Genomic DNA, 27,089 nt, shown 5'->3' with positions numbered 1-27,089 from the left:
TATACATATTATATAGTTGTTAAGTATAATACAAATATAGTACCAATAATATAATATAATTCAAACTTAAATTTAAATTTAAAACGTATTCTTCACAATACTACATAATTTTTATAAAATATAAATACCCATACAATTATAAAAAATAATAATAATACATGCATTCGTGATATTTGTAGAGTTATGAAAGGCGAAGAGGAGTTAAACCACATGAAGAGAACGTTGCCAAGTCATCATCTAACGTATGAGACCAAAGGATTACAGCCACACTTGGAATACCAATATTGGGTGACAGCGTCCACGAAAATAGGCGAAGGTCAGAGCTCAAAAATAGCAACACAGATATTATCGACGACCAAAAGTAAGTGAAATATCGTGCATATTAAAATTTGAGACAAAATTATAGAGGTTCAAATAAATAAACTAATACACCCTCCCAATCTCAAGGAATAAATCAGTAGGTAGTTTTCAGAGATTAGTGGGTTTAATCATATAAACTCATCATCTTTATATATAATATAATATTATATACAAATTTGAATATATTTTTTTATAATTTTATATGCATTATTGAATTTCAAAATTTGTGTTATTACCCGAGTAGTTCCCGCGAAAATCGTTTCGTTCGGTGGTCTGATTGAGAGACCCTGGAGGACGTTCATAAAACTGCCTTGCACAGCCGTTGGCCAGCCCGCCGTCAAGAGGCAGTGGCTAAAAAGCTATAGGGCCATTCAGTCTTGGGACGGTAACTTGCAAGTGACAGAAAACGGTGACATGACGATCACGTCCCTCCAGCGATCGAACAGTGACAACTACACGTGTCATGTGGAAAACATTCATGGAGCCGATGAGATAATCTATCAAATAATCGTTCAGGGTGAGTTTGGTGTGACATTTTTTCGGCAAAAGTTGCAAATCATATAAAAAAAAAAAATATATATATATATATTAATATTATATTATTACGTGTCTACCAAAGTTCAAACCAACTGCAGTTTGCAATGTTAAGGACCACAGACAGTTTTTCGTATTATTGAATAAATATTATATATTACTACAAACTTAATATCAAATAGATGTGATTTTAAAGTCTCAATTTTAAACAGCTTATAAAATAATTTGTTTATGATTATAAATCGAGATAATCAATTCATATTCAATTGTTTGAACAATTTATTAATTTTATCAAATATTTAATTTTAATAAAAAAATCTCCATAATCATATCAATCAAAAAATTATATAGTAGGGTAACTTTATTTATTTATTTTTAACCATCAATAATAATATCTTATGATGCATAATCGCTATGCCAGTATATGTATATAGTTACCAAATATACGAATATACCGCAATATCATCTGACTATAATAATACCCATCCATAAACCGGTAGTAAAAAAAATACAAGATAGTATATTATAACTTATAATTTATAAGCATCAATATAAAATAATTTGAAACACTGTTCCAGCCCTATGTGTAGTTTACTTATATAATATTGTTTCGCTGCAGTGCCCCCGGAACCACCAATCTTGTACACCGCTCGTGCAACAAGTTCCACTCTCGTGTTCCACTGGCGGCTGTCATCCAACGGCGATGCACCAATCACTGGCTACACCATGACATATCACATGCACCCCAGAGGACCGTATCGACAAGTGTCGATCCCTAGACACACGACGTCGTACTATTTGAACGTGAGTGTGTTCTTCCCGGCGATCGATTCTCAAATCTTCTTGAAATTCCTTTGATAATTTCGAGGTGTTGAGATTTTAAGAAACGTTCGGTATAACTGTACAATCGCGGTAAAAATTATGAATTTTGGTTCGCAGGACTTGGCGTGCGGCCAGACCTATCAAGCGCACATCGTGGCCAACAACAAGGTGGGCAGCTCCACGCCCAGCGCCATGGTAACGGCCAAGACGAAAGGTGGCAGACCCGGAGTGCCGAAAAAATCGCTGTTCCTGAAGCCCAACTCCACATACCTGCGGTTGAACTTAGAAGCCTGGCCAGACAACGACTGCTCGATCGACAGGTTTGTCGTCAGACACCGACCGATGTTACAACCGCACTGGACCACGAGTGAGTGTATATTTATTATTTTCTAACCACTGAAATGTTGTGATAATATGTTCTATATTTGAGATCTCTCGTACGCTACTGAGGATTTATTATCAACCGATAGAGAGTTCATCGTCGATTCCTATATGTGCGCTTTGCCGCCTATTTATTAAACCTTTAAACCTACTTATTGATCTATGTTCTACACTTGCAGACTGAATCGAAAATCTCTTAATTTGACTCCACTTATTAATTAGTTTATCATCTCAAACATTTATTAATTTCAGTCTTCGCTTCACCGACTGTTGATTTTAGAATAAATCAAGACCACATCTCGAATTTCTTCAAATTGTTCTTTATTATATTTTATCAAAATTATTACTATATTATTATTGTATCCATTTAATTGTCGTCGTATACAAACTTATGTTTTTTTGGCAAAGGCTTGCAATGAAATAAATTACACTTGACAATTATTATTCGTGGGATTGTAATTAATAATTATTACAATAATATTATATTCGTTTAACGACCGTTTCAGCCGCCGACAACCTAAGAAACCAGAGGAAATTCACGATAACCGGGTTGATGCCTGCTACAGAGTACCAATTGCAAGTCGAGGGCCACAACGCCGCCGGGTCGACGTTGGCGGACTATTACTTTTTCACGCTGACTGAAAACGGAGGTGAGCCCCTCGTCCGATCTATCGGCAAACTGTTTGTCGGTAATAAATGTACTAACCAATCGACCATTTTCGTTCGTCCGTTTTGCAGAAGAGCCTCCGCCGGAGCTGGTCGAGAAGAGTCAAATATCTCGCCCGTTTTACTACATGGACATGAAAATGGCTATTCCAGTATTGGGCACGTTCGTCGCTGTTCTAGCGGTCGTTTGCACAGTGTTTGTCTGTTTGAAAAGAAGTATGGTTAACACTTTTGATTGTATTTTTTCGTCATGTTCGATGTCACTTCATGATACTTATTATCAGGGCTCGGATTTTATAGTACTTGCTAATATTGTCATAGGGTATAAATAAAAAAATCTGAGTGAGCTATTAATTTGTTTTATGCATCATGAACTCCAAAAAATGTGAAATTTTATTACGCTATTATTTGCATATTAATTGAGGTTAGGTTATTGCAGGTAATTTGCATAAAATAATGTTTTATTTTGTATATCCGTGAATCTAGTTTATATTAAGTGATCTGAAAAATAAAAATAAATTTTCGTTTATTTTAATTATATTATTTTGTTTGAATCCATAGAAAAAATTTAAATACCAAAATTTTTATTCATATTAAAATATATTTTAAAGTATTCCAGTGAATTGGTCTATTGAATAATAAACAATTATGATTCCCAGCTCGTATTTATTATATTTTGTCTTTTTGTGTAATGTTATATACTGTCGTTCATATATTTTTTTTAATTTGTGAACAGAATAAATTTTTATTATTTTATATTATAAAATTATATTAGCATATTATTTTATTATTTTTCATGTTTTTATAGCGTATTATAGCACATATTTCAGTTATTTTTAGCGTTATAAAATTCGAGCCTTGCTTTTCATTATTGAAATAATACGACCACCCCTTAGATAGTTAATAGCAGTTTTATACAAAATACTATAAAAAAAGTATTTAGATAATTATTCAAATACTTTTAAAATAAAGTATTAAAAAATACCATAAGATAGTTATACTTTATAGTATTAATTTGAGTAATACCCACTCAAATATTTTTCAAATATTATATTTTAAATAATCTCCAAATACAATTCAACTTAACAATAAAACAAAATGAAACCTAACCTAAGCAATAATGGTTAAAAATATTAACCAAATCTAAAAATAATTAATTTACTTTGTCAATCAATAAGTGAATCACTAGAATATTACTTTGTGGATCATCGTTTATTATATATTTATATTATTATATTGTGTTATGAAGAAAAATAACAGAAATTAAAGTATTAATAGTTATTATTGTTATGGCATTAGATTATTTTTTTAACTCAAAACCGTGTAGATATACAATACCAAATCTATGTATAATATCAATAGGTAATACTAGGAGGACATCTCCTTTGAGAATAAGGTATGTGGTATCGGTATACCTCCAGTAGATATTCGAGGGACGCGGGCCAGTCTGCAGGGGCCATGACAAAATATATCAATCGTGTCATGGCAGTCCCTATATTATCTTGTGCCATAAATTCTGTTATATATTTTACGTTTACACTTGACACACGAAAATTCGTGTTTCAGAACGGGATAGCGTCCCTGCGCAGAACGCCACAGACACGCGGGACAGGAGGAGTGCGGAAAATCAGAAATATTACGCGACTATCCACAAAGTGGGACTGACCAATTCAGAAAAAATTCCGGGTAAGTAATGTGGAAATTGTTCGTACTTACAATAGGGAAACTTTGATCAGTTATTATAGAAACTGCACTACTATTATAATAATTTACCATAATATGTACGTTACAGAGCATGTTTTTACATATTTTTCAAGTCGATGGCACTATAGTTGTGTTTCCACTGACCACTGAGTAGGTACTGAGTCACTTCGACGAATTTATGATCGTATATCATACAAAATTTAATTTATAACTTAAAATTTTCATGTTATAACTTTGTACACTCGATAACTATGCACGTGGTACCTAATATTTTCGAATATTTATTCATTAAAATTCTCACATATTACACTCATATTCTTATACCCAAAAGTAAAATCATATTATGCACCTTTATCTGTCAAATATTCCATTTGCAATTAAATGATAATTGGTACAACTAAATTTTATTCGAGGTGATGTGCGATCATTCCGTTGGCTGTAATAGGGTTCGGGTTTTGACTAAGTTCGATCTCGGGTTATGTTAGGTTATTTATCTCATGTCAATAAACGATTGCATAGATTTTGGAACCATGACATAATAGTATATTATAATAGTTCAATTTCAATTCGCCAGCATATAAATTACAATACAGTGGTGTGCCGGCTGCTTATTATATTTTTGTAATCCGTTTTTGTACGAATATTTTAATAATATTACAATGTGATAATGATAACAGAGACGTCGGCCGACATATCGCCGTACGCCACGTTTCCGGTGGACCAGACACAACGCGGATCTATGCCAATGCTGCACAACCTCACACTCCGCCAGCAATCCGTCCACGAAAATTATGCGCCACCCTCGCATCCACCAAAGGTACGTAACTCATTCGTCCGCTCGGGCCACATGTGAGATATACATAGGTAGTGAATGTAATGCACAAAAACTTTGAAAAATACATTTAATGCACTTCATTATTGAGTCTTATTGAGTTTTATTGAAAATAAATACTGTATTTTTAATAATTTATTAAAAAACGTCGCACCCATAGGTATGTGTTGTTTCCGTCTTATTACGTTATTACGCACGTACGGCATACCAATTTTTCGTTCTCCAGCTTCAATATAGTGTGCTGTTAGTTTTGACCTTTGAAAGTAAATTTTGACCTATTATCAGACTTTTAGGTAAGGACTACATTATCTGTACCTATATACTTTTTTGTTGTTTATTTTTTTTAATTTTTGAAAATATTCATACTTCACTTTAAAATTGAAATCTCGTAAAAAATCTAAGAGAGAACACCAATAATTTTCCTACCTAAAAGTTTCATAATAGGTTAATTAATTCAAATATGCAATATAAACACTAACAGCACATCATTGAAACTATAGTGAACGGAAATTTGTTCTGTTGCAGTATGTGTGTAAGACGGTATTTGTGTCTTACAAACATTATGTAAAGAATTTTATTTATTTATTTATTTTTGTCACTTGTGTAAAAGTATCAATAATTTAAAATTCTTTACATTCAATAGATATTTTAAAATCAAATTTTTCAAATGTTTAATAATAGTTTAAATTGTGAAAATGTAGTTTTCAAGTAGGTACACATCTTATCTAAAATGCGTTTGTAGAATATTGAGTACCTATAGTAAGTTTAATCAAATAATATTACTAAGATATTTCAGATAGTTGGAACAGTATATTATATTGGTAAAAAACACAGAAAGCCGAAATTAAATTCCATCGAGGTTATTAGTTTTCATTGTAGTCAGATATATTTATTAAATCCAACAAAAAAAACGGGCACACACTAGTTGCCTCCCGATGTCAAAAAGACCCATCATTTTTATACGAATTGCCTCCCGACTATATATGAGTTGCCTCCTAAATCGTATCCTAACTCGAAGGTAACTCGTTAGGTAACTCGTACCCTAAATGTTATCATAAATGAAAAGAATCTAGTGCTAGTTGCCTCCCATTAGTTATATTAAAATAATTTTCATTTTGGGAGGCAACTAGTATGCGCCAAAAAAAACGAGGGCAAGATATAAATAATTTATAATTTATTACATCTTTGAACTGTTTGACGTAACCTTGCTCCTGAAATGTTTACCTGTAAAGACACCTTATTATGTTTAACTACCTACAAAGATAAACGGACAATTTGTACTATCTATTATTTGAGTTGCATACCATGGACACTAATTTGTATGGTATAAATTAATAAACTGTTTTAGTCAGGACAACTTTTCTCCCTCTGAATTTGCAGTAAATTATCAAAATCTCACAACAGATAAGTAACAACTTAATATCTTTAATATTAATAACTTAATAACGTCGTTATTTTTTGATAACATAAATACAATTTAAGTAGGTAATCAATTTTAGAAAATTAGTTTAGTTTAAAAAAATGAATGGTTAAAGCTATCAAATAAACAAAAATAAAAACGCACATATTATGCGTATAATATGATGTCCTCTTAATGAATGTTAAATTTTAATAAAATATAATATATAAATTGTATAAATATTTTGGTATAAAACATTTAAAAGGATTCAAACGAATGAATTGCTTGCTCTCTTTATAGTTATTTTCAGGCAGTTTTATACAGTGTGTGCCATTATATTATTGAGTTTTTAAAATTTCAGATGTTCAAAAACAGACACGACAGATCGGCTCAAGATTTGTACGAAAAGCATTCCGCACACAATATGGATGATGATTCGGATTCTGATGTCGATCAAAATATGACGTCAAGTAGGATTGAATCGTCCAATCATCTGAACAAAACAAAACTTACAAGCGAGTGTCCACAGTGATATATCGCTAAACAGACAAACACGTTACAATATTGCTTTAATCGATAAATTATTTCTGATGTTTCGTGTTTGTCAACAATTTTTCAGCCATTTGTTCAATTGACGTAATGTTGTGATTCGTTTTCAGGTTTCATATACAGCCGAGCACAGTCCAGTACTTCATCAGACTTATCTCCGCCACCAACTGAACAAAAATCACTGCCGAGACGAACACAGACTAGGTAAAAAAAAAGCTCAATCTATTGTTGGGGTTTTTTTCAAATAAACTTTTGCAGATGGTTTCCGACCAACAGATCTAAAAGGTCTTCATCGATGGCCAACACATCATTGTTTCCCACGACCAGTGCACGCCGAGCAGAGACTGACAGCAGCAACTCGGACACTTTGAAAAAACTCAACCTGGGCAAGTCGACACTATGGTCGAGACCTGTGTCCAACAACAACCCACAAAAGCATTCAGATTATTCCATAGCCGTTTAGATATTGGTACCTACACTTAATAAATAAAATAGATTTGTTATTACACTTTTTTTTTTGTTAATTTAAGAAATTTTGTTATACATTAATATTTAATATTTATTAACAATTTTAAACATTTTTATTGTTTTAATAATTAAAATATATATATAAATAAAAAAATTAATAATAATTTGAACTCACATGTTAACTCAACAGGTATGAACAACCGAATTAACTTCAGTACAAGCTTTAAATATTTCTGGTGCGCTGACGTAAAAGTAAACAATTGGCTGTCTAAAAATTAGTATTTTAATATTTTGCTCTTTGTTTTCTTTACTTACAAGCACAGTAATTTTTTCATCATTTTAGCTGCTTCAACCATGTCTCTAATATTGTCCAATTATTCTTTGAGTTCACTTTCAGTCTTCTACTGGTTGTTCGAGCAAAACTTCCCTATACAGTTAAATGAAATAGTTTTAGTTTCAAATCTATCAAACATATTAGGTAGGTAACCGATTTCTAAGAAAACAAAAGAGCCAAGTGACACAGTGTAACGATTTGTTGGTAATGAATTAGATGTATTTTAGATGCATCATGTAGCACAATTAGACTTGACCTTTTCAACCTAACTACAAATTAAATTTCTGCACATCAAAAATCAAAAATCAATCGATACTAATTCACTATAGTCATGACCTGTGTCAAAAAACAACCCTCAAAATCATTCAGATTTCTCCACAGCTGTTCAGATAGGTACACTTCAATACAATAGATTTTTGACATGTATAATGTATATGCCTTATAGCCGGTGTCATTCAATAAATTTGTGGTACATCGAAAGCATTACCACTATGTTATCGTGTTGAGTATGGGAGAGTACAATATTTTTGTATTTTTCTGACCGGTCTTATGTTATAGTTGCCATGAGAATTAAACAATAACAAAGATGAGATTAGGATTAAGTTGTCCCTAGCTACCAATGATCAATGATAATAATAGAATTATGTTATAGCAACCTCTTTTTACATTCCAAGGGTAACAATAACTATTCATAATTTATAATTATATTAATTACTTATTATTTCCTATGTCGAATGAAATCAGTAACCGCAGGATAATACATGCACCAATGAATTTGCAATGAGTGTTGATACTCTCTCTCTTTTTATTACACATTTTTAGTTTTTGTTATTTAAGAAAATTTAATATTCATAAAATAATATTTATTAACTATTTTAAACATTTTGATTATTTAAATAATAAATATATATATATATATATATATATATAATAAAACAATAAATAATGATTTGAATACAATGTACTAATTGAACAGGTATGGTGATTGCCTATCGATTGACTCAAACATTTTTAAGTTGATCAATCTGTTCTTGAAGTTGGAGATTCTTTTGTACTTCAGTCTCAAGCTCCTTTACAGCAGCTAAATATTGACGGTGCACTGACATACAAGTGGCCAACTGGTTGTTTAAATTAGTCTTAATGCTTTGCTCTTTATTTCTTTTACTTTCCACCTACAAAGTACAAACAGAATCATGTAGTCGCCGTAACCAAATCCGGTATAAAAAAAAATGATTTTCCAAGACTTACCCTGTCCAAAGTTTGTTTTACGCTGACATCTATGTTTTCCAACTGCCTCAAAAACTGTTCTTTTGACTCTGGTGACTTTTCCGCTCTAAAATACAAAAGGTTTATTAAAATTTAGGCAAGAAAAAGTAGCCTGTAACACGATCAAATGACTATATACTCAGGATAAGCGCCCAGAATTGAACTCAACAGTGATAATTCTTTGTTCAAGTACATTTGGACGTCACTGAGGGTATTGTAGAGAGCGTAATGTCGTTTTGTCTCTCTATACCTGGCTGATACTAAATAAACATGAAACGTATGAATAAGGCGATTAAAAGATTAACAAGGTCCAAACAGAACATCCAAGAACATACCTTCATTAGACAGTTCAACAAATCGTCTTTGGTATTGGGCTAATTCAGCTCTGTCGGGTATTTGATCTAGTTTCCGTTTCATAAGTCCCACAGCTCTTGCCTTTTTACTCAGTTTTGTTCTAGCTGCTTCCACCATGTTTCTTATATTGTCTAATTCTTCTTTAAGTTCAGAATCATCTTCTACTGGCTCTTCGAGCAATGCTCTAGCTTCACTATATGGTTATATAAAATTATTATAGTTTCAAAACAATCAAGTATATTAACCGATTTCTATGAAAACAAATGAGCCAAGTGACACGGTGTAAGTACCTAACTATTTATCATGTAATGAATCTTGTTTCCAAAAAAAAAATAAAAAAATAGTAGTAAAAATAATTCTAGGTTCAATTCAAGCGCATTAATATGTCAAACAATTATTACAAATCTTTGTCTTATATAATGATGTCCATTAAGAGGACGCTACCCATGTGTTTGTTATCTCCGTTTTACAAATAAACTACAAGACAAATTTTCATTCACTAGTATCAACAGTGTGCTGTTAGTTGTGATATGAGAAATGACCTATTAATTATTATCAAACTAAAAGGTATGTTCATTTTTTGTGCTTAAGCATCTGTGATTTTTTGGATATTTTAAATTTCAACTTTTAAATGGACACGTGAAATATGAATTAAAATGCTAATATCTATATAGTTAAAATACTGAATAAAAGCCGATGCTTAAACACAGATAGTATTTATGTATAAAAATTTGATAAACAAGTGAACAATTATTTGTTATGTCATATGGATGTAAGGTAGAGATAACAAATGCATGGGTACTGTCCTCTAGATGTATTTTGTATACATAAATTGACTGTACTTTATTTTTTGCTGGTACTCTTCCATTTTTTTTTCACACTCTTTTTGGAATTTTTCTTCAGTTTCTTTAACTCTTTCATACTCAATCAGAAGAATTTTAATTTTTTCGTGTTCTCTGTGAAAAAAAAATGTATGACAACAAATATTGAATAAATTCAGTGCCAAGATTGTGTTTAAACAATAATTATCTTTTTTATATTTTATCTACCACATAATTTGTTGCTATAACACCTTACCGTCTTCTATCATCATCCATGCTGTTATTCTGCAGAGTTATTTTTTCTATTTTACTCTCAATTTGAATTGTTTCTTCTTGAGCTTGTGCTAATTCTTCAGCTAGTTTTTGATTTTCTTCTTCCAACTTGGCAATTTTCTCTTCATCTGTCATCGCAGTCTAAATAGCAATAATACAATAATGATAATTATTAACACAAAAATGTATGTCTATATCAGAGGTATTCAAACTGTGCGTTGCGGCTCCCAGGGGCGTCGCGAAAGTTTGCAAAGGGAGCCGTGTCAAATCACAGAAAACCAACATCATAGGTCTTTTATAATTATTATAAATATTATTTGCGATCATTATGGAAATGAAAATGACACACCTTACTAACCGACCATTTGAAGTTTTATTTCTAGTACTAAAGTCACTGTTATTATCACCCATATAACATATTTCCGATATTGTATCCATTGTTATTTCAATTTTTTCATAATAATTTGGGAGCCGTAAAAATATTGTTAACACACAAAGGAGCCACGTGCTGAAAAAGTTTGAATACCTCTGGTCTATATGCAAGCATAAATTACCTCAATAAAGTCATTGGCATCAAAAGGCTTTTTAATAAACCATTCATAACTTTCCATGTCTTCAGGTTCAGATATATTATCAATACATTCCATTATCCTCTGTTCTTCCTTGTGAAACGATTTATTTGTCCTATTACCAGCCAAACATTTCTGAAAAATGTGTACATATTAACATACTTTTTAGTTTGATTATTGCTTAGTTCAGGAAGAAGTCAGTTAAGAGTAAGAGTTTAGTGCTAAGTGGTTTTATCTAACATTTTATTATTTTATGATAGTAAATTTACAATTTGAATTTCATAAGATTTTTTTTAGGTTTTATTTTAAAAATAAATAAAGGAAGTGTATTTAAAAAAATAAAATTTAGAATAGAATTAGAGGTGAATAAAGAGAGGATATGCCACTTGGGAATTGGACAAATGAGAAATGATAGTTAACATAAAAGTATAAAACATGTAATAATTATAACCTCTTAACATTCAAAAAATAGAAATTGGCTTAGGGTTGAAATAGATAATTCTAATATTCACCACTCTTTGTGATTACAATGAAAAAAAAAACTAAATGACATAAATAAAGTGAGCCATTCAAGTGTTCATCAATTAAATCACAATGTATTAACATTAAACTACTTACTTTAAGATAGAGACATCTTTCCTTACGTTTAGGTTCACTTTCCGAAGGAGTTTTAAAACATATTAACTTATCAAATTGATTAGCAGCATAGAGCATCAAAAATTCACCTCTTTCTTTTCTCTTTTCTATGGAACGTTTCACTAACCACTGAAAATTAATTTTAAAATATATTAAACAATTTGGAATATAATTTAAAAAAACTATATACAGGGTGATTCTTTTATCATGAACCACTCATTATTTCAAAAAGTATCTGTTTTTGAAAATATTTTTTTACAAAGTTTCATGTTGTTAAAAAAACAATGTTTTTATTAAAAAATTTAATTTTAAATATTTTTTATCCTTATAATTTTTTAAGTTTTTTACTTTTTTGAATGAAAACCTAGGGTTTTAATTTCATATTCCAAAGCAGAATATTTTTCTAAATATTTTCAACGAGTAGTTTATGAGTTATAAGTATTTAAAGTTTAGAGAAGTGGTGTAGTGCAGTGTTTCTCAACCTGGGGGTCGCGACCCCTTAGGGGGTCGCCAACTTATTATTTAGGGTCGCAATCGAATGATTTAAATCAATGCGAAAATTAAAAGCTCAAATAATAAAAAAATAAAATCAATAAAATATTATTATATTACATACCTATTACGAGTATAGATTATTTATATTAAAATGGAAAACACACTATTATCATTTTTAAAGCGATATTACTCTATGACGTCTATTAAAGAATCTATAATAAACGTTGAATATAGATTATCAAGTATCAACCTAAGATAAGGCCACTGCCGCGGCCGCAGTGCACACTGCACATATTATATTATTATATATTTATGTCACAGTTCATCGTTAACATCGTCGTGCCGTGCACCGTTGTTTTATATTTCTCGTGTACAGTACTTGTAGTAACTATAGACTCTAGATTATTTATAATGATAATCTAAGCGAGTATGTAAAAATATATATGTAGGGGTCGCTAAAAAATTTAAATTTAAAAAAGGGGTCGCCACAGTAAAAAGGTTGAGAAACACTGGTGTAGTGGATAAACATTTTGCGGGGTAACCCACCACTCCACTCTGCCAATCAAAACATTAAATACTTATAAAGTTATAACTCATAAACTACTCGCCCTACATTAGATTTTTATGAATCAAAATACTTAGAAAAATATTCTGCTTTGGAATATGAAATTAAAACTCTAGGTTATCATTCAAAAAGGTAAAAAATTAAAAAAATTATAAGGATAAAAAATATTAAAAAACACATTTTTTAAATAAAAACATTGTTTTTTTTAACAACATGAAACTTTGTAGTTACTACCACCCTATATAACCGCCCTCAAACCATAAATAATATTATGGTTTCACATTATTATCTTTTTCATGGTGCTACAATAATATGTACTAAAACAAATGGGCAGTGAGCAAGAATCATTCAAATTTGTTTGATGTAATAAATTTATTTTTTATATTTTTAATGATTTTTCAAATAATATAGTAAATATAAATTTGGAATGACATTGAAAAATATTCTTGGCTAACCGATAATACATATCAATTAGCATTGACATGGCAGTCAATGTATGAATAATGATTCGTAGAGTAATAAACATGTCATTCAATAATCAAAAACAATTACTTGAACAACAGGAAAGACATGGATACAATCAAGGCCCTGAATTTGATGCGGCTCAATCTGGTATGGACATTTCATTTTAGGTAGAACAGAGACAATTTTTTCTGTGAGTGCTCTAATAACAATAGTTTACATTTTTCAATACATCGTACACAAATCTGAATTAAAATTAGGTAAAAACTTACATCTTTTGACCAATGACTAAAGATTCATCGAAATGCAGATCAACATCCAAGTCAAAATTACAATTATCTATGCACCATGTAAGACCTCCAACAATCTGTATGAACATGTATTTATTAAACACACTAAATAAGTAATTGGTATAGTAAGAAAAAAATTATTAGTCAAACCTTGTCAAATGGAGATAAGCCTATAATTCTAGCACGGAAATATCCGGCTGCAATTAACATATCAATAATTTCTTGCAGTTTCTGTAACTGTTCTTCATCTTCTCTAGTTTCAATCTGAAAATATAACCGACAATTTAAAAAATGTAGATATATCATCCGGATCATGTTTATTTTATTCAATAGCATAAATTCTATTCACATAAATGTACCTGTTTTTCTTTCCCATCAGCATCAATAAACGTGGTCGAAATCTTCAAGCTTTTAGGCTTAAACACTTCCTTAAGTGACATGTTAGATTTTTCTATAAAATATCCAGCCTGCTAACGACAAGAATGTAGTAGCACCAAACAGATCATCTAGCAAAAAGGTATTATTTTATTTAAATTTAAATAAATCATACAACAATGAAATATACTCTCACAAATCTAAAAGTTTCTTTAATTTACCTGTCTGTGAAAGTTTGAAGCTAAGCTTGCATATGGTGAGAACGTGAACACTGAAGAACTCGATGAACTAGAGAACTCGATAGAGTTAGAGTTACATCAGATCATTCAGGGCTGCTGTTGTCTGTTGTTCTATCTCTCGTTCTCATACCGGGATGTAAATATTTTTACACTTATCAATTTTGATAAGGCAGTTATCACAAGACCTGGTTAGTGCCCATCAAGGTTTATAGATAATAGATATTATCTATAAACCTTGGGGGGACACCAGGTATCTAGCAGTGACACCAATACGAAATAAGTTACGTCAGTGATGCTATGCTAGCGGCACTCGTCGCTACGCTCCGCTGATCGAAAATATCCCTCGACTTGCTGTTCAAAACCACCTCAAGTTGGTCACATGGTAACCACAGGGTAACCGCCGCATAATAACTCTTATCACTCCGGGAGAACTGAGGTATCACCATTCGAGCCGTGTCACCGTGCGACCGTTAACGACACCGTTGTTCAAGTTTTTTATATTCAATATTGTGATTTGTGAATTGTGGGTGTTTAGTGTTTACTTATTTTCAATTTTCAATTTTCATAATCCTCTGCCGGACACTGTATTGTCCAATTGTCCATGTTGGCTGTTATATTGTTAACAAGTGCTTAATTTCAGGTTTTTAATTGTTAGTGCCAAAATTGTTGCATACCAACCATGATGTCTTACTAAATAGTAAATATACAGTCTACAATCCTTCCCCATCAAATGACCAATTTCACATTAAAGGTATATAATTTCAATGGTTCATGTTCACAGTAATCGAAAAACATTCGGGAAGATATAAAAATACAGCATGGAAACGTCAAGTAAAACAATTAATGATTTTACGATGAATTACAAGTGAGCAAATACTCTAACAGTGTAACATTACAAAAATAAATTTAAAAAAAAAATAATGTATTTTCATAAACTGTAGTTGCGCTTATAACTTATGTGTTATCATTAATTATAAATATTTATAATTGATGGTGTACATTGGATCTAATTTAAACAGTATATTAAATAATTAAACTTCTTTTAGGTTTGATGAAGAATTTAATACAGTTATTAAACAGGAATTTAATGATAAAATTAACTATGATGATCATCAATTACTAGAATCCAGGTAAGAATCGTATTTACAGTGTTATATGGAACACATAACCTATAAAAAAAATATTTAACAATTTATTAATCATAATATTATAATAAAAGTACATCAATTTTGGGTATAATTGCAGGTTAGCTACGACGCGATTTTTTCAAATTTTATTTTCGAAACATGTATTTCAATGAGTTAAGAACAATGATGCAAAAATAAATTTGCCCAAACTGTTATTTTGGAAGTTACAGCCTTCCAAAGTTTGCAATTTTAGTTTTAAATGCATGAGCGCAACGCTTTACTTACTGCATTGCCGCGCAGAAGTCTTCGAGTTTATACTATACTGACATTAGTAATATAAATACTTATGTTACTTTAACTGGCCATCGAGTCTGTAATAACTAATTGGTATTACCCTGTGACCTACTCGAGGTGGTGTTGCATAGCAAGTCGAGGGATATTTTCAATTTGCGGAGCGGTGCGATGGCGCCGAGTGTTGTAAAACGTGTGATCACTGTTCATACAACGACATAACTTTGATTAGCTATAACTAGGTGAATCAACGTTTAAAAATGATGGTGCTAAAAATATACAGGGTGATTCTTTTATCAAACAACACTCATTATTTAAAAAGGTATTGACTTTTTTCAATTTTTTTTTTTTTCAAAATTGTAGATTTACACTCTTCTTGAATTGTTTATTATTTTTATATTTTTCACCCTTATATTTATTATATACACCACCATCAACTTTTGATTTTCAAATGGTAACCTATACTTCAAATTTCATAATTTAATAAAGCTATATTTTTAATTAATTATTACGTTAAAATTTTGAATTTAGCGCTAGTAGTTTATGAGTTATAGGTATTTAAAGTTTAGATTGGCAGAGTGGAGTGGTACGGGGTTACCCCGCAAAATGTTTGTCCACTACTCCGCTTGTCTAAACTTTAAATACTTATAACTCATAAACTACTAGTCCTAAATTCGATTTTTATGTATCAAAATTTTTAGAAAAATATTCTGCTTTGGAATATGAAATTAAAAAACTATGTTGCCATTCAAAAAAGTAAAAAACTTAAAAAATGATAAGGATAAAAAATATTTAAAAATATAATTTTTTAATAAAAGCGTTGGTTTTTTAACAACTTGAAACTATGTAAAACAATATTTTGAAAAAAGTCAATACTTTTATAAATAATGAGTGTTGTTTGATAAACGAATCACCCTGTATATAAATATATTTGTGTAACAGATATTCCCAGTTACGTGATAACTAGGCGGATAACATTAAAATTTAGGAATTTTCGAATTTCAAATCGTTATAACTCAAAAACTAAGTGTTTGCACAATTTTTATTTGGCACCATCATTTTTAAAACGTCAATTTACCTAGTTTTCAAAAAAAAATTTGAAAAAATTGCATGGTAGCTAAACTGCAATTGTTCCGATATCTCTAACTTGAATTTGTCAAGAATATTTACAAAATAGAAAAAAAAACCATTGTATAAACCTTCATTACTGTAACTTATTAGTTTAGGCTATAGCTTTTAAAAAATCTTGGAGACAAAATTATATCTAAAATGTTCCAAGTTTATAAACTTTTTCGGTTCCCTCAATTTTGGTGGAATGTAAAAATAAAAAAAAACTACAATTTTTGTAGAGACAAGATTGCATAATGCCCTTTTATCTAGTCGTATGCAACACAAATTACAACCTTATCTAGTCGTATGCAACACAAATTACAACCTTATCTAGTGTATAAGTGTGGCAAATAAGTTATATAATTAATGTATTATGTACAATGTATCTAATTTTAACTACAGTTCAGTGCCACAACATTAAGCCAATTTACCGCCTCTACATATTAAAAAAAAAATATGATTTTCACCTCTCTTTTTTTGCTATCAAAAACAGCAGAAATATATTTTTATACATTTCTCCGTTAGTTTTTAAATATTAAAGAGTAACTACTTATACAATGAATGTATACTTAAATTTTTTTTTTGTAAACACATTATTTATTAAATATTCATAATAAAATTAATTATATTGAGTTACATTTAATGTAACAGATGTTAATAAGCATAATCCATGTTTACTTTAAAGCTTAAGTTTATTATTTTAGTAATTAAAATAACAAAATGTTAAAAATATTTCAAATTCAAAATAAAGTTAAAAATAAAGAAATTAATTGATTTGTATTAACTACTTTGATATGACTTCAAAGACAATAATTCTAAAAGAAAGTATCACATAAACAAGAATTGTATAAAAAAAAATGTAAATAAAATAAATAATAAATTACAAATAATACTGTAAATTAAATACAATAAAATTTATTACAACATAATTATTAAACAATTGTCAAATGTTATCCTTACGATACTTTCCCATTGATTCTAATAAAAAGTAAATTTAACATTATAGATTATAGTAAGGTAAGATTTGGTTTGAAATTTTAATTTTTGATTCCAATAAATGGTTGATTCTATGAACCATTGATTACATTTAGCGGAACTCATTGTATTTAAAATACAATTCAAATATTTTTAAGAAACAGCAATAGGGGCTTTTACTGTTCTTAGCGTATTTTATGAGTGAACAAATATTATAAATAAAATAATATAATATTCAGTGGTGTACTGATAGGGTGGCACGACGGGCAAGTACCACAGGCCCAGATAGAGGGAAGGCCCTTCAAAAAAATGTGGCATTTAAAAAAAAAAAAAAAAAAACAGAACCATTATTACAAATTTTAGTTTTTGATAAAACTAAGTTCTAGTAAAATTATATCACTTTAAAATAAAATTAATTTAATAACTAGAAAAATGACTGATAGACGCAACACGCTTATAGGTAGACATTAATATATTATATTAGTATAGATATATAAATATAATAATAATTCTGGAACATAATAACAAGGAAACGCACTCTCTATTTAGATTTGTATAACCTCAAGTCTAGAAAACCGTATTGAAGTATGTCGATTTCTTGATTTGTTATTTTAATATAAATTATATAATTATAATATTGAAATAGCAGTTGTTTTTCGATATTATTTGGTTATTCTTATTATCTATTCCGTAGTCAGTTGTCACTTGTTGATCGAAATAAATAGGTATTGTGATCATGTCAAAAAAAGTACATAGTGTCTATGAAAAACGTAAACTATTGTTTTATTTATATTATTTAAAAAATGAGATACATATTAAAATATGTAATAAAAAGCAATGGCAGTGTGATAGGGTGTTTTATGAGGCAATTGCCACACCACCGATTAGGTGGTGGTATACCTTGGAACGGATATAACAATTACATACCTATGGGCTATGGTTACTATTTGCAGTAAATCGTAAATAGTTTACTTACATATATTTTATAGTGTATAATAACGTGGTATTGTGGTAATACTGAGGTGGATTGATTAAGAAACCAGAAAATATCAAAACAAATCAATTTTTTGGTTAATCGAGATAAAAAAAATATTGATTGGTTTTAAATTTTCTACATTTACCTATATTTAAAAAAAATCTATAGACTCCTACATTCATTTGATTATTAGTCACATCACTTGGCTTCGTATTTGAATGTTTGTTGTTGTTTATGTGAATTCATGGATAGCAAAATAACAATAGCTATATTAATAAAATATACGAGGCATATATATAAGTAATTTTATTATTTTCTGGTCCTAGTGATATCAACATGACAATGTGTATTATTGTAATATGATATATTTTTTACAAATCTGCCGCCCCTCAAATCACCTTAAAAATTGTCGCCCCGTTAAATGCGGCTCTGCTGCAGTTACTAGTTACCTACCTAATTATAAATAATTTGTGTTTTTATAATTTCTTTAGGTATGATCAAGTATTTATATAGTACAGTCAGTAAATAGGAACATATTGATGAAATAGATCATGATAATGATCATCGATTATTCAAAAATATAGGAGGAAGAATTGTTTTTAAATTATTGTGTAGATAGTATGAATAGGGGTATGAATTTTATTGATACCTAAATAATAAACAAAAATATTTAACAATTAATTAATCATAATATTATACCATACATTAAAATAGTTATACACGTGTAAACAAATTTGATTCTCATATGTAGATAGTTATAAGTATAACATAATATAATTATTGCCTCCTTAAAAAAAGTGTAAATTAAATTGTGAAATTTTAAACATCTAGATTTTCTATCCAAAATGTATTAAACATTGCTCTCAATTGAAGTTTTTTTGTATATATTAATATAGGTAATAATTTTAATAATTATATTTTTCAGATTTTTATGCAAAGCTGGAGAAAAAGTAAAGATAACTGATGTAGAAATTAAAGTCGAAAAAGATTTCATTGAGGGGTGTAAATTTGAAGGAACAGTTGTTAATGAACACTACTCATTAGAATTCATTGCTCGTATGAATTCTGACAAAATTAATAACTTTAGGGAAAAACTTTTAATTTGCAAAGTGTGTGGTAAAAATTTTTCTAATTCATATAAACTTTTTGAGCATAAGGCATTGCATACTAAAGCTGATTATCAAAAATGCAACATTTGCAATTTATTATTTGATTCAAAAGCACTTTTAACAAGTCATATGAAGATTCATACCTGTAAAAACAAGAATACATTTGTTTGTGATATTTGTAAGGAATCATATTTTATGAAATCATATTTAATAAAACATTTATTGCTTCACACTAGAGAAAACTCTTATGAGTGTAAAGTCTGCAATAAAAAATTGTATTATCAACTAGATTTTGACATCCATATGAAAACACATACCAAGAAAAAACTACATAAATGTGATTACTGCGATAAAGCATTTGTTCAGAAATCAACATTTATTAGTCATATGAGGACACATACTAGTGAAAAACCTCAAAAATGTGATTTTTGCGATAAAGCATTTGCTGAGAAATCAACATTAATTAGTCATATGAGGACTCATACTGGTGAAAAACCTCATAAATGCGATTACTGCGATAAAGCATTTGTTCAGAAATCAACATTAATTAGACATATAAGGACACATACCGGTGAAAAACCTCATAAATGTGATTACTGCGATAAAGCATTTGCTGAGAAATCAAAATTAAATATACATATAAAGACACATACTGGTGAAAAACCTTATAAATGTGATTCCTGCGATAAAGCATTTGCTGAGAAATCAACATTAATTAGTCATATGAGGACACATACTAGTGAAAAACTACATAAATGTGATTACTGCGATAAAGCATTTGTTCAGAAATCAACATTAATTAGTCATATGAGGACTCATACTGGTGATAAACCTCATAAATGCGATTACTGCGATAAAACATTTGCTCGGAAATCAACATTAATTAGACATATAAGGACACATACTGGTGAAAAACCTCATAAATGTGATTACTGCGATAAAGCATTTGTTCAGAAGTCAACATTAATTAGACATATAAGGACACATACTAGTGAAAAACCTCATAAATGTGATTCCTGCGATAAAGCATTTGTTAACAAATCATATTTATATGTACATATAAGGACTCATACTGGTGAAAAACCTCATAAATGTGATTCCTGCAATAAAGCATTTGTTCAGAAATCACATTTAATTAGTCATATGAGGACTCATACTGGTGAAAAACCTCATAAATGCGATTACTGCGATAAAACATTTGCTCGGAAATCAATATTAAATATACATATAAAGACACATACTGGTGAAAAACCTTATAAATGTGATTACTGCGATAAAGCATTTGCTGATAAATCATATTTAAATATACATATAAGGACACATACTAGTGAAAAACCTCATAAATGTGATTCCTGCAATAAAGCATTTGTTCAGAAATCACATTTAATTAGTCATATGAGGACTCATACTGGTGAAAAACCTCATAAATGCGATTACTGCGATAAAGCATTTGTTCAGAAATCAACATTAATTAAACATACAAGGACACATACTGGTGAAAAACCTCTTAAAGGTGATTACTGCGAAAAAACATTGCTGAGATAAATTTTTAGTGAGTTACAAAATGTTTAATATTTTTTAAATCAGTACGTTTTAAACCGGTGTACGCTTCGTCTTCAAATTTTTTTGTGAATTTTAAAGTATTTTTTTTTTAATCATGGCTGGTTCAATTGGAAACATGGCTACAGTGTACAAGAAGAATTTCACATATGTTCCACCATCACCACCGGCTGACCTCATCGAAACTACATGCTACACACTCGACTTCGTAGCCCGTAATTTTGTGCATATCGGTATTGACCCGAGCGAAAAATTCCAGGTCGTTGTACATTTTTTAACCCCATCGCGGCATGTCAAAATAACACTGGATTTTCTAAAACGTATATTTTCACTGATGGGTAATATGCTGTCATTCGTATTGGAGCAGACACTAACATATAAGCGCACGTTATTTTTGGAAACCGAACTTTATAAAATATCCAGTATGGTGTATGGCGGAGAAAATGTCACAGTGATAGAATCAAAAACTCAGGACGGGTGCAGAGTACTGTTGAATCGGAAGGACCTTATACAACTTCAGTATTTGGAATGGTGCATATTTGAAACGATTACACGAAAATCAATTATGACACAACCAGCTGTCTTAAAACAATTCGAAATGTTTTTAAACTATATCAATGTTGAATTCACCAAAGTAGATTCACCACCGAAAAATCATGAAGAAATGGTCACATTTATCAAAAATCTACGCGACGAAAGTGTAATTTCAAAACTTCCAAAAAAGGTGTAAATTTCATCAGTCAACTTAAGATGTATGCTTCATCTCAATTAGCCGAACATTGGACGCAACGATGGAGCGGAGAAATGTCGCCAGAGGTAAATCTATATATTATATCACTTTTAAAAATATTTAATGTATAATTATTATTTTATAGTTATTCACCGAATCCGAAATGAGGCTCATATCACCATTGTCGCCGCCTCAATACTCGAGTATGTCTCCAATGTATGATGACAATGATTTCGGCCCTTCGCAGGCACAGGTTATTTATAACTTATATAAATATATATTGAAATAATTTAAGTGTTTTAATTTTATAGGCAGCTGACGAGGATCGTGGTATAGATGATTTTTTAAGGCAAATCAACCTTACACAGGCGACATGGGCACCAACCAAGTCATTGGTAACATTTAATTTTCAAAATAAATATATATATTAACAAAATTATTATTTGTGTAGCCTATTGATGATCCTGGCAGCTTACCACCGGTGATCATAGATTCTAAAGAACATGATTCGGACAATTTTACGCAGCACCCCCAATGGTACAATAACCATATAAAATCTCCGACGACGAGCCTCGCAGTTGATGAGAACGACGGTCCGACGTCTTTCAACCACTCGCCATCTCTTCTCGGCTTCACGGGTCAAAAGTTGACAAAAAAATCAACCAAGCGGAGCGCAAAACGCAAGCTGTTCGAATAATTATTGTTTAAATGATTTTTGTGTAAAATAATAACAAGCATGATACTTAAACAAGTTTTTTTATTTATTAGATTAAGTTTTTACAATTTATATTTAAAAACAAGGTATAAAATTTTTCCAAGGTATAAAAATAATTATAAGATATTTACAAGGTTTATAATTTTCTAACATCTCCACTAAACGGATTGTAAGTTATGATCTGATCATGTAGTATTAAACAATAAGCTGCAGTCTTTTCTGGAATAACTGTGTCCGTTTCAAAGTCTATTCGTAGGTCTACGGTTGATGATTTAACGTTATCATTCTGATGCGACAAATCGACAACGACGATTGGAACATAGTTTTGAAAAATATGTTTTAATAACAACGGTTCACAATAATCTCTTTCGTAATACGATTTTTGAAAGTCTGTATAAGCTTTGTAGAGTATGCTGGTGGTATTATTTTTAAAATCGGCTAGAAAGTCTTCATATGGATACACTTCGGAGTTCAAGTGTACCTTAAGATTTTTTAGTTGACAGTGATCAAACCGCCCAGCGTCGGTTTCGATATTGTTTTTTCTACTTGTTTGTAATCCAAACAACACAAATCTCGGTTTTTCCAGTAAGCTGCTAGACTTAACAGTCCACGAATGAGAAGTGTTTCTAGGGAGCACGGGATACTCGCATAGATCCCAGGTCCTGAACGCACACGACAGTGTTTTACGAGAATCTAATACTTTCAATAACTTTAATTTTTCTTTATCACTGACTTTGATAATAGGCATCTTCCAAGTCACCTTAGTCAGTTCAATTGTAATTTTTTTATTTTTATCGACGGCAGCGGTTGCACCTTCGCCCACAACATGTATCGCATCAAGGTCGGTAGATGCGCGATTTAAAATCAGTTGCTGATTGCAATTGAGTAATATTTTTTTGTAATCTTCACAAAATCCGAATACATGTTTTAATGGAACACATCCGGAAAATATATTATTGGTCATAAAATGTTTGTTATCTTCACTATCCATTTCCGAGTCCCAAGCCGCATTCTCTAATGCATTCAAATCGTTTGGAGTGTACGAGCAGTATGCTCTCAAACATGATGACACTCCGGGTGATTTCAATTTTTGTATTTCTATTCCGTTTATTTCATATCGCAACTCGGAGAATAAAAATACCAATCCGTTATTTGAAAACCGAACTTCTCCCACTGCATCGGCAGGTTTGTTTACTTTACCCTCGATGAAAATATAACTCTCGCACGGCAAAGTGTAAGAATCCATGTTTTGAACATTAATTCTAATTTCTTCATTGTATGATAGAGCGGTGCTTGAATACGGTGTGAACGAATGGTAACTCTTTCGAGTTATTTTACAATCGTCGACATAGTCGGCCGTCACGTCTAAATATGAGTCATCCATCATTGCAGCGAACGAAGAAAATTTAAATTATTTTTCGGCTTAGGTGTTGATTTCTTAATGGCGGGTGGTATACTGACAGGTTTTTTGATTGTAGCTCTTTTTATATTAAATTTGAGCGCCATATCCACGGGTTATTTGTAAACGAACTGTTATTGGCTCACCGCGTAGATTAATCAGACAATCGTTCTGATCTTTTAGCGCGATATTCACTTTAGTTATTGAAGTCGTATTGAGACCGTAAAAACTGGATGCCTAGGTACCTCAACGATTTTATATCCCGCAGGTACAGTAGGATAAAGCTCGTGTATGATCTGGCTCGGTTCTCCGTCACAGAATGAGCCGGTGATTAAATTACACTCTACTTTTATACAGTTTATTTTCATTATGTTGACAATATTTTCAGATTCGTGAGTAGCGCCAGTAGTGTATAGCACATTTCTAAAACCTAGCAATTTCGCTATGCTATTCTCGATCCCTAAATCGACTTCATGACTACACGATATACTACACTTTAATGTTCTGCTGTTTGCTTTTAACTCAAAAAATCTGACATAGTCAGGCATCATGTTTTGTATAATAGACTCTAACTGATCCAACTCATAAGTGCCTGTAGGTATAATAACGTTATCGTTATTATTGATTATATTACGAAATCCGATAGTATTGCAACCAGGTTCTATGTTTGGTATAGAATTATTTGTCTGTAAATTCAAAAAACATATCTGGGCAGTATTTTCTACTTCCAACGGTGGAAAGATCTCGCACGACAAACTCGCGAGAGTTTACGGCACGAGGTTCACACGAATGGATTTCTATTTTACCTTCATTGATTAACGAGTACAACAACTCAAAACATAGAACTATAGGAATGACGCCTGTACAAGCTGATTCTAATCCTACGTCAGTCAAAATTAAACAACGAAAAATTATTAATGAAAAAATTAAATTTAACGTAGGTGATAACGTTCGTGTAAGCACATATAAAGGTGTATTTGCAAAAGGCTATTTGCCTAGCTGGTCTACAGAAATATTTAAAATTGTTAAAATTAATGAAACATCACCTACTACTTATCAGCTTCAAGATTATACTGGAAAACCAATTGCTGGCTGCTTTTATTCAGAAGAAATATTGAAAACAAACTATCCAAATGACTATTTAGTAGAGAAAATTATACGTAAGAAGGGGGACAAAATTTTCGTCAAATGGTTAGGTTTCGATAATACGCACAATAGTTGGATAAATACAAGTGACAATAGCACCAAGGATCTTCAATTTTACATCGGAAACCACCCCCAAAGTTTGAAATCGAAGCATTATTTCGACTAGTTATGCTGTACACAGACACAAAAAAAAACACACATCATTGTAAAATCAATACATTCATCACTTCGTTCAGAATCTAAAAAAATGTATATGATGTATGTTTTATATATAAAAATAAAAATTTATAGTAGATTTCATACAATAAAATGGCTATAAATTATTAAACTTTACCTAATTGTTTCCCTCGATGAGCATGGTGTTTGATTAACAGCTCCCAAGAAAAAAGGTGCCATAACAGATTCTATGGCCTCTGGATTGTGACTTAAAAATAATTACAATAAAATTGTATTATATAATTAAAAATCATACTAGTACATAGATTAAGTTTAATTATAATTTATTTTTAATTAATATTATAATTAATAATTATGGTATTATACATTTGAATAACAACCTAAAAATTATTACACTTAAAACTTTACCTCATTATTTCCTTTGATGAACATGGTGGTTGATTGTCAGCACCTAAGTAACATGATTCTACAATAGGTTCTGTGATTTCTGGATTGGGACTTTGTTAACATAATTTTAGTGAATTGTATTAAATTAATAATAATAATATATAGGTACCTACCTCTTAGTCTTATCACGAATCCCTAGAATATTCATCACTCGAGAACTCAGCGATTTTTTAACTGATAATTTTTTTGATGCGCAGCGACGAGTTTTTTTGTTGAGTTGATCCATTTTCACGTGAATAAATAATTAAAAAATATATAAACCGTAATAAAAATCTAGCGAAAATGTATTAGTTACTAGTTTACTACTACCAATAATTACTGGCGTGAACAGTTAGACATGCAGGATGTCAATATTTGAATCCATTTATTTCAATATTTAATGTTTTATCATTAATAATTAAATAATTAAATAATTGTTATTTATTTAGAGACTTTCTTTTATGTTATCGACGACGTGAATAAGATAACACATAAAGACATATACGAATCAAACATATTACATATAAATTATAATTGACCTAAGTGGCTTAGTCCTATCGGCTATACAAATTATCATTCGCTGCATTTTTTTTTTTTGAAAATATATACATAACTTCCAAGAGTCTCCGTGAAATTCAAATTTTACATAGATAGGTAGATACTTCTTATACACAAGTATAATTATATAATTATCATATCATAACCTAACCTACGTATTTTATACTGAAGATTATAGCATAAAATATTATTCATAAATAATATATAAATGAATCACTAATTGAAACAAAAATTATTAGGGTACGTTATAAAATAAAAATGCGTGGGCAGGTGGGTAAATTTTTTTAACTGCTCGTGCTCTCAAATTACCTTTGTGTGCCAATAGAGGAATATAATTACTACAATACTTGCACCTTACAAATACAATATAAAATAAATTAATAAACAATGTTATAA

General features: G+C 30.5%; 5 protein-coding genes across 13 annotated transcripts in view; 2 read left to right on the top strand and 3 right to left on the bottom strand.

Annotated features, from left to right (window-relative positions):
• Dscam2 (Down syndrome cell adhesion molecule 2) overlaps positions 1–7,881 on the top strand; it is a 146,153-nt gene extending 138,272 nt beyond the window's left edge. For 3 of the 7 annotated variants that reach the window (XM_089228513.1, XM_089228517.1, XM_089228518.1), the window contains 11 exons: positions 180–361; positions 605–877; positions 1,514–1,698; positions 1,834–2,083; positions 2,604–2,747; positions 2,836–2,979; positions 4,330–4,449; positions 5,145–5,284; positions 7,060–7,213; positions 7,358–7,451; positions 7,506–7,881. In XM_089228513.1, the coding sequence (XP_089084639.1) occupies positions 180–361; positions 605–877; positions 1,514–1,698; positions 1,834–2,083; positions 2,604–2,747; positions 2,836–2,979; positions 4,330–4,449; positions 5,145–5,284; positions 7,060–7,213; positions 7,358–7,451; positions 7,506–7,710 (1,891 nt within the window). In that variant the 3' untranslated portion in view covers positions 7,711–7,881. Of the gene's footprint in view, positions 1–179; positions 362–604; positions 878–1,513; positions 1,699–1,833; positions 2,084–2,603; positions 2,748–2,835; positions 2,980–4,329; positions 4,450–5,144; positions 5,285–7,059; positions 7,214–7,357; positions 7,456–7,505 lie in introns of those variants that run through there. The other 4 variants (XM_089228516.1, XM_089228515.1, XM_089228514.1 and 1 more) reach the window with 4 other exon arrangements.
• Positions 7,882–8,890: 1,009 nt separating this feature from the next.
• fidipidine (coiled-coil domain-containing protein 93) lies at positions 8,891–14,546 on the bottom strand. Its single transcript, XM_015523890.2, has 13 exons — positions 14,377–14,546; positions 14,140–14,286; positions 13,931–14,044; positions 13,763–13,857; positions 13,581–13,692; positions 11,951–12,097; positions 11,318–11,467; positions 10,747–10,904; positions 10,512–10,625; positions 9,651–9,862; positions 9,455–9,575; positions 9,298–9,382; positions 8,891–9,221 (listed from the first exon to the last, which is right to left on the bottom strand). The coding sequence occupies exons 2-13, from the start codon at positions 14,218–14,220 to the stop codon at positions 9,051–9,053; spliced, it is 1,560 nt and encodes a 519-aa protein (XP_015379376.1). The 5' UTR covers positions 14,221–14,286; positions 14,377–14,546; the 3' UTR covers positions 8,891–9,050.
• A 186-nt stretch (positions 14,547–14,732) lies between these two features.
• Positions 14,733–23,023, top strand: LOC107173368 (uncharacterized). Of its 3 annotated transcripts, XM_089228520.1 has the most exons (5): positions 14,735–15,091; positions 15,176–15,259; positions 15,441–15,524; positions 19,799–21,534; positions 22,724–22,856. In XM_089228520.1, the coding sequence occupies exons 2-4, from the start codon at positions 15,213–15,215 to the stop codon at positions 21,525–21,527; spliced, it is 1,860 nt and encodes a 619-aa protein (XP_089084646.1). In that variant the 5' UTR covers positions 14,735–15,091; positions 15,176–15,212; the 3' UTR covers positions 21,528–21,534; positions 22,724–22,856. The 3 variants fall into 3 exon arrangements, with proteins under 3 accessions (XP_089084647.1, XP_089084646.1, XP_089084648.1); XM_089228521.1 differs by having other exon boundaries at positions 14,733–15,259; XM_089228522.1 differs by lacking the exons at positions 14,735–15,091; positions 15,176–15,259; positions 15,441–15,524 and adding exons at positions 22,418–22,525; positions 22,584–22,667 and having other exon boundaries at positions 21,500–22,358; positions 22,724–23,023.
• A 100-nt stretch (positions 23,024–23,123) lies between these two features.
• On the bottom strand, positions 23,124–24,371 carry LOC149055470 (uncharacterized). The gene has a single exon (XM_089229568.1). It carries the CDS (start codon positions 24,369–24,371, stop codon positions 23,124–23,126), a length of 1,248 nt encoding a protein of 415 aa, XP_089085694.1.
• A 1,009-nt stretch (positions 24,372–25,380) lies between these two features.
• LOC149055469 (uncharacterized) lies at positions 25,381–26,878 on the bottom strand. The gene is made up of 3 exons (XM_089228523.1): positions 26,270–26,878; positions 26,118–26,207; positions 25,381–25,956 (listed from the first exon to the last, which is right to left on the bottom strand). The coding sequence occupies exons 1-3, from the start codon at positions 26,380–26,382 to the stop codon at positions 25,863–25,865; spliced, it is 297 nt and encodes a 98-aa protein (XP_089084649.1). The 5' UTR covers positions 26,383–26,878; the 3' UTR covers positions 25,381–25,862.
• Positions 26,879–27,089: the final 211 nt, after the last annotated feature.

The sequence above is a fragment of the Diuraphis noxia genome, unplaced genomic scaffold (assembly GCF_037042655.1).
Source record: "Diuraphis noxia isolate RWA-SAM2 unplaced genomic scaffold, SU_Dnox_SAM2 contig0005, whole genome shotgun sequence".
Lineage (NCBI taxonomy): Eukaryota > Metazoa > Arthropoda > Insecta > Hemiptera > Aphididae > Diuraphis > Diuraphis noxia.
This window is presented reverse-complemented; position numbering and strand designations above follow the sequence as displayed.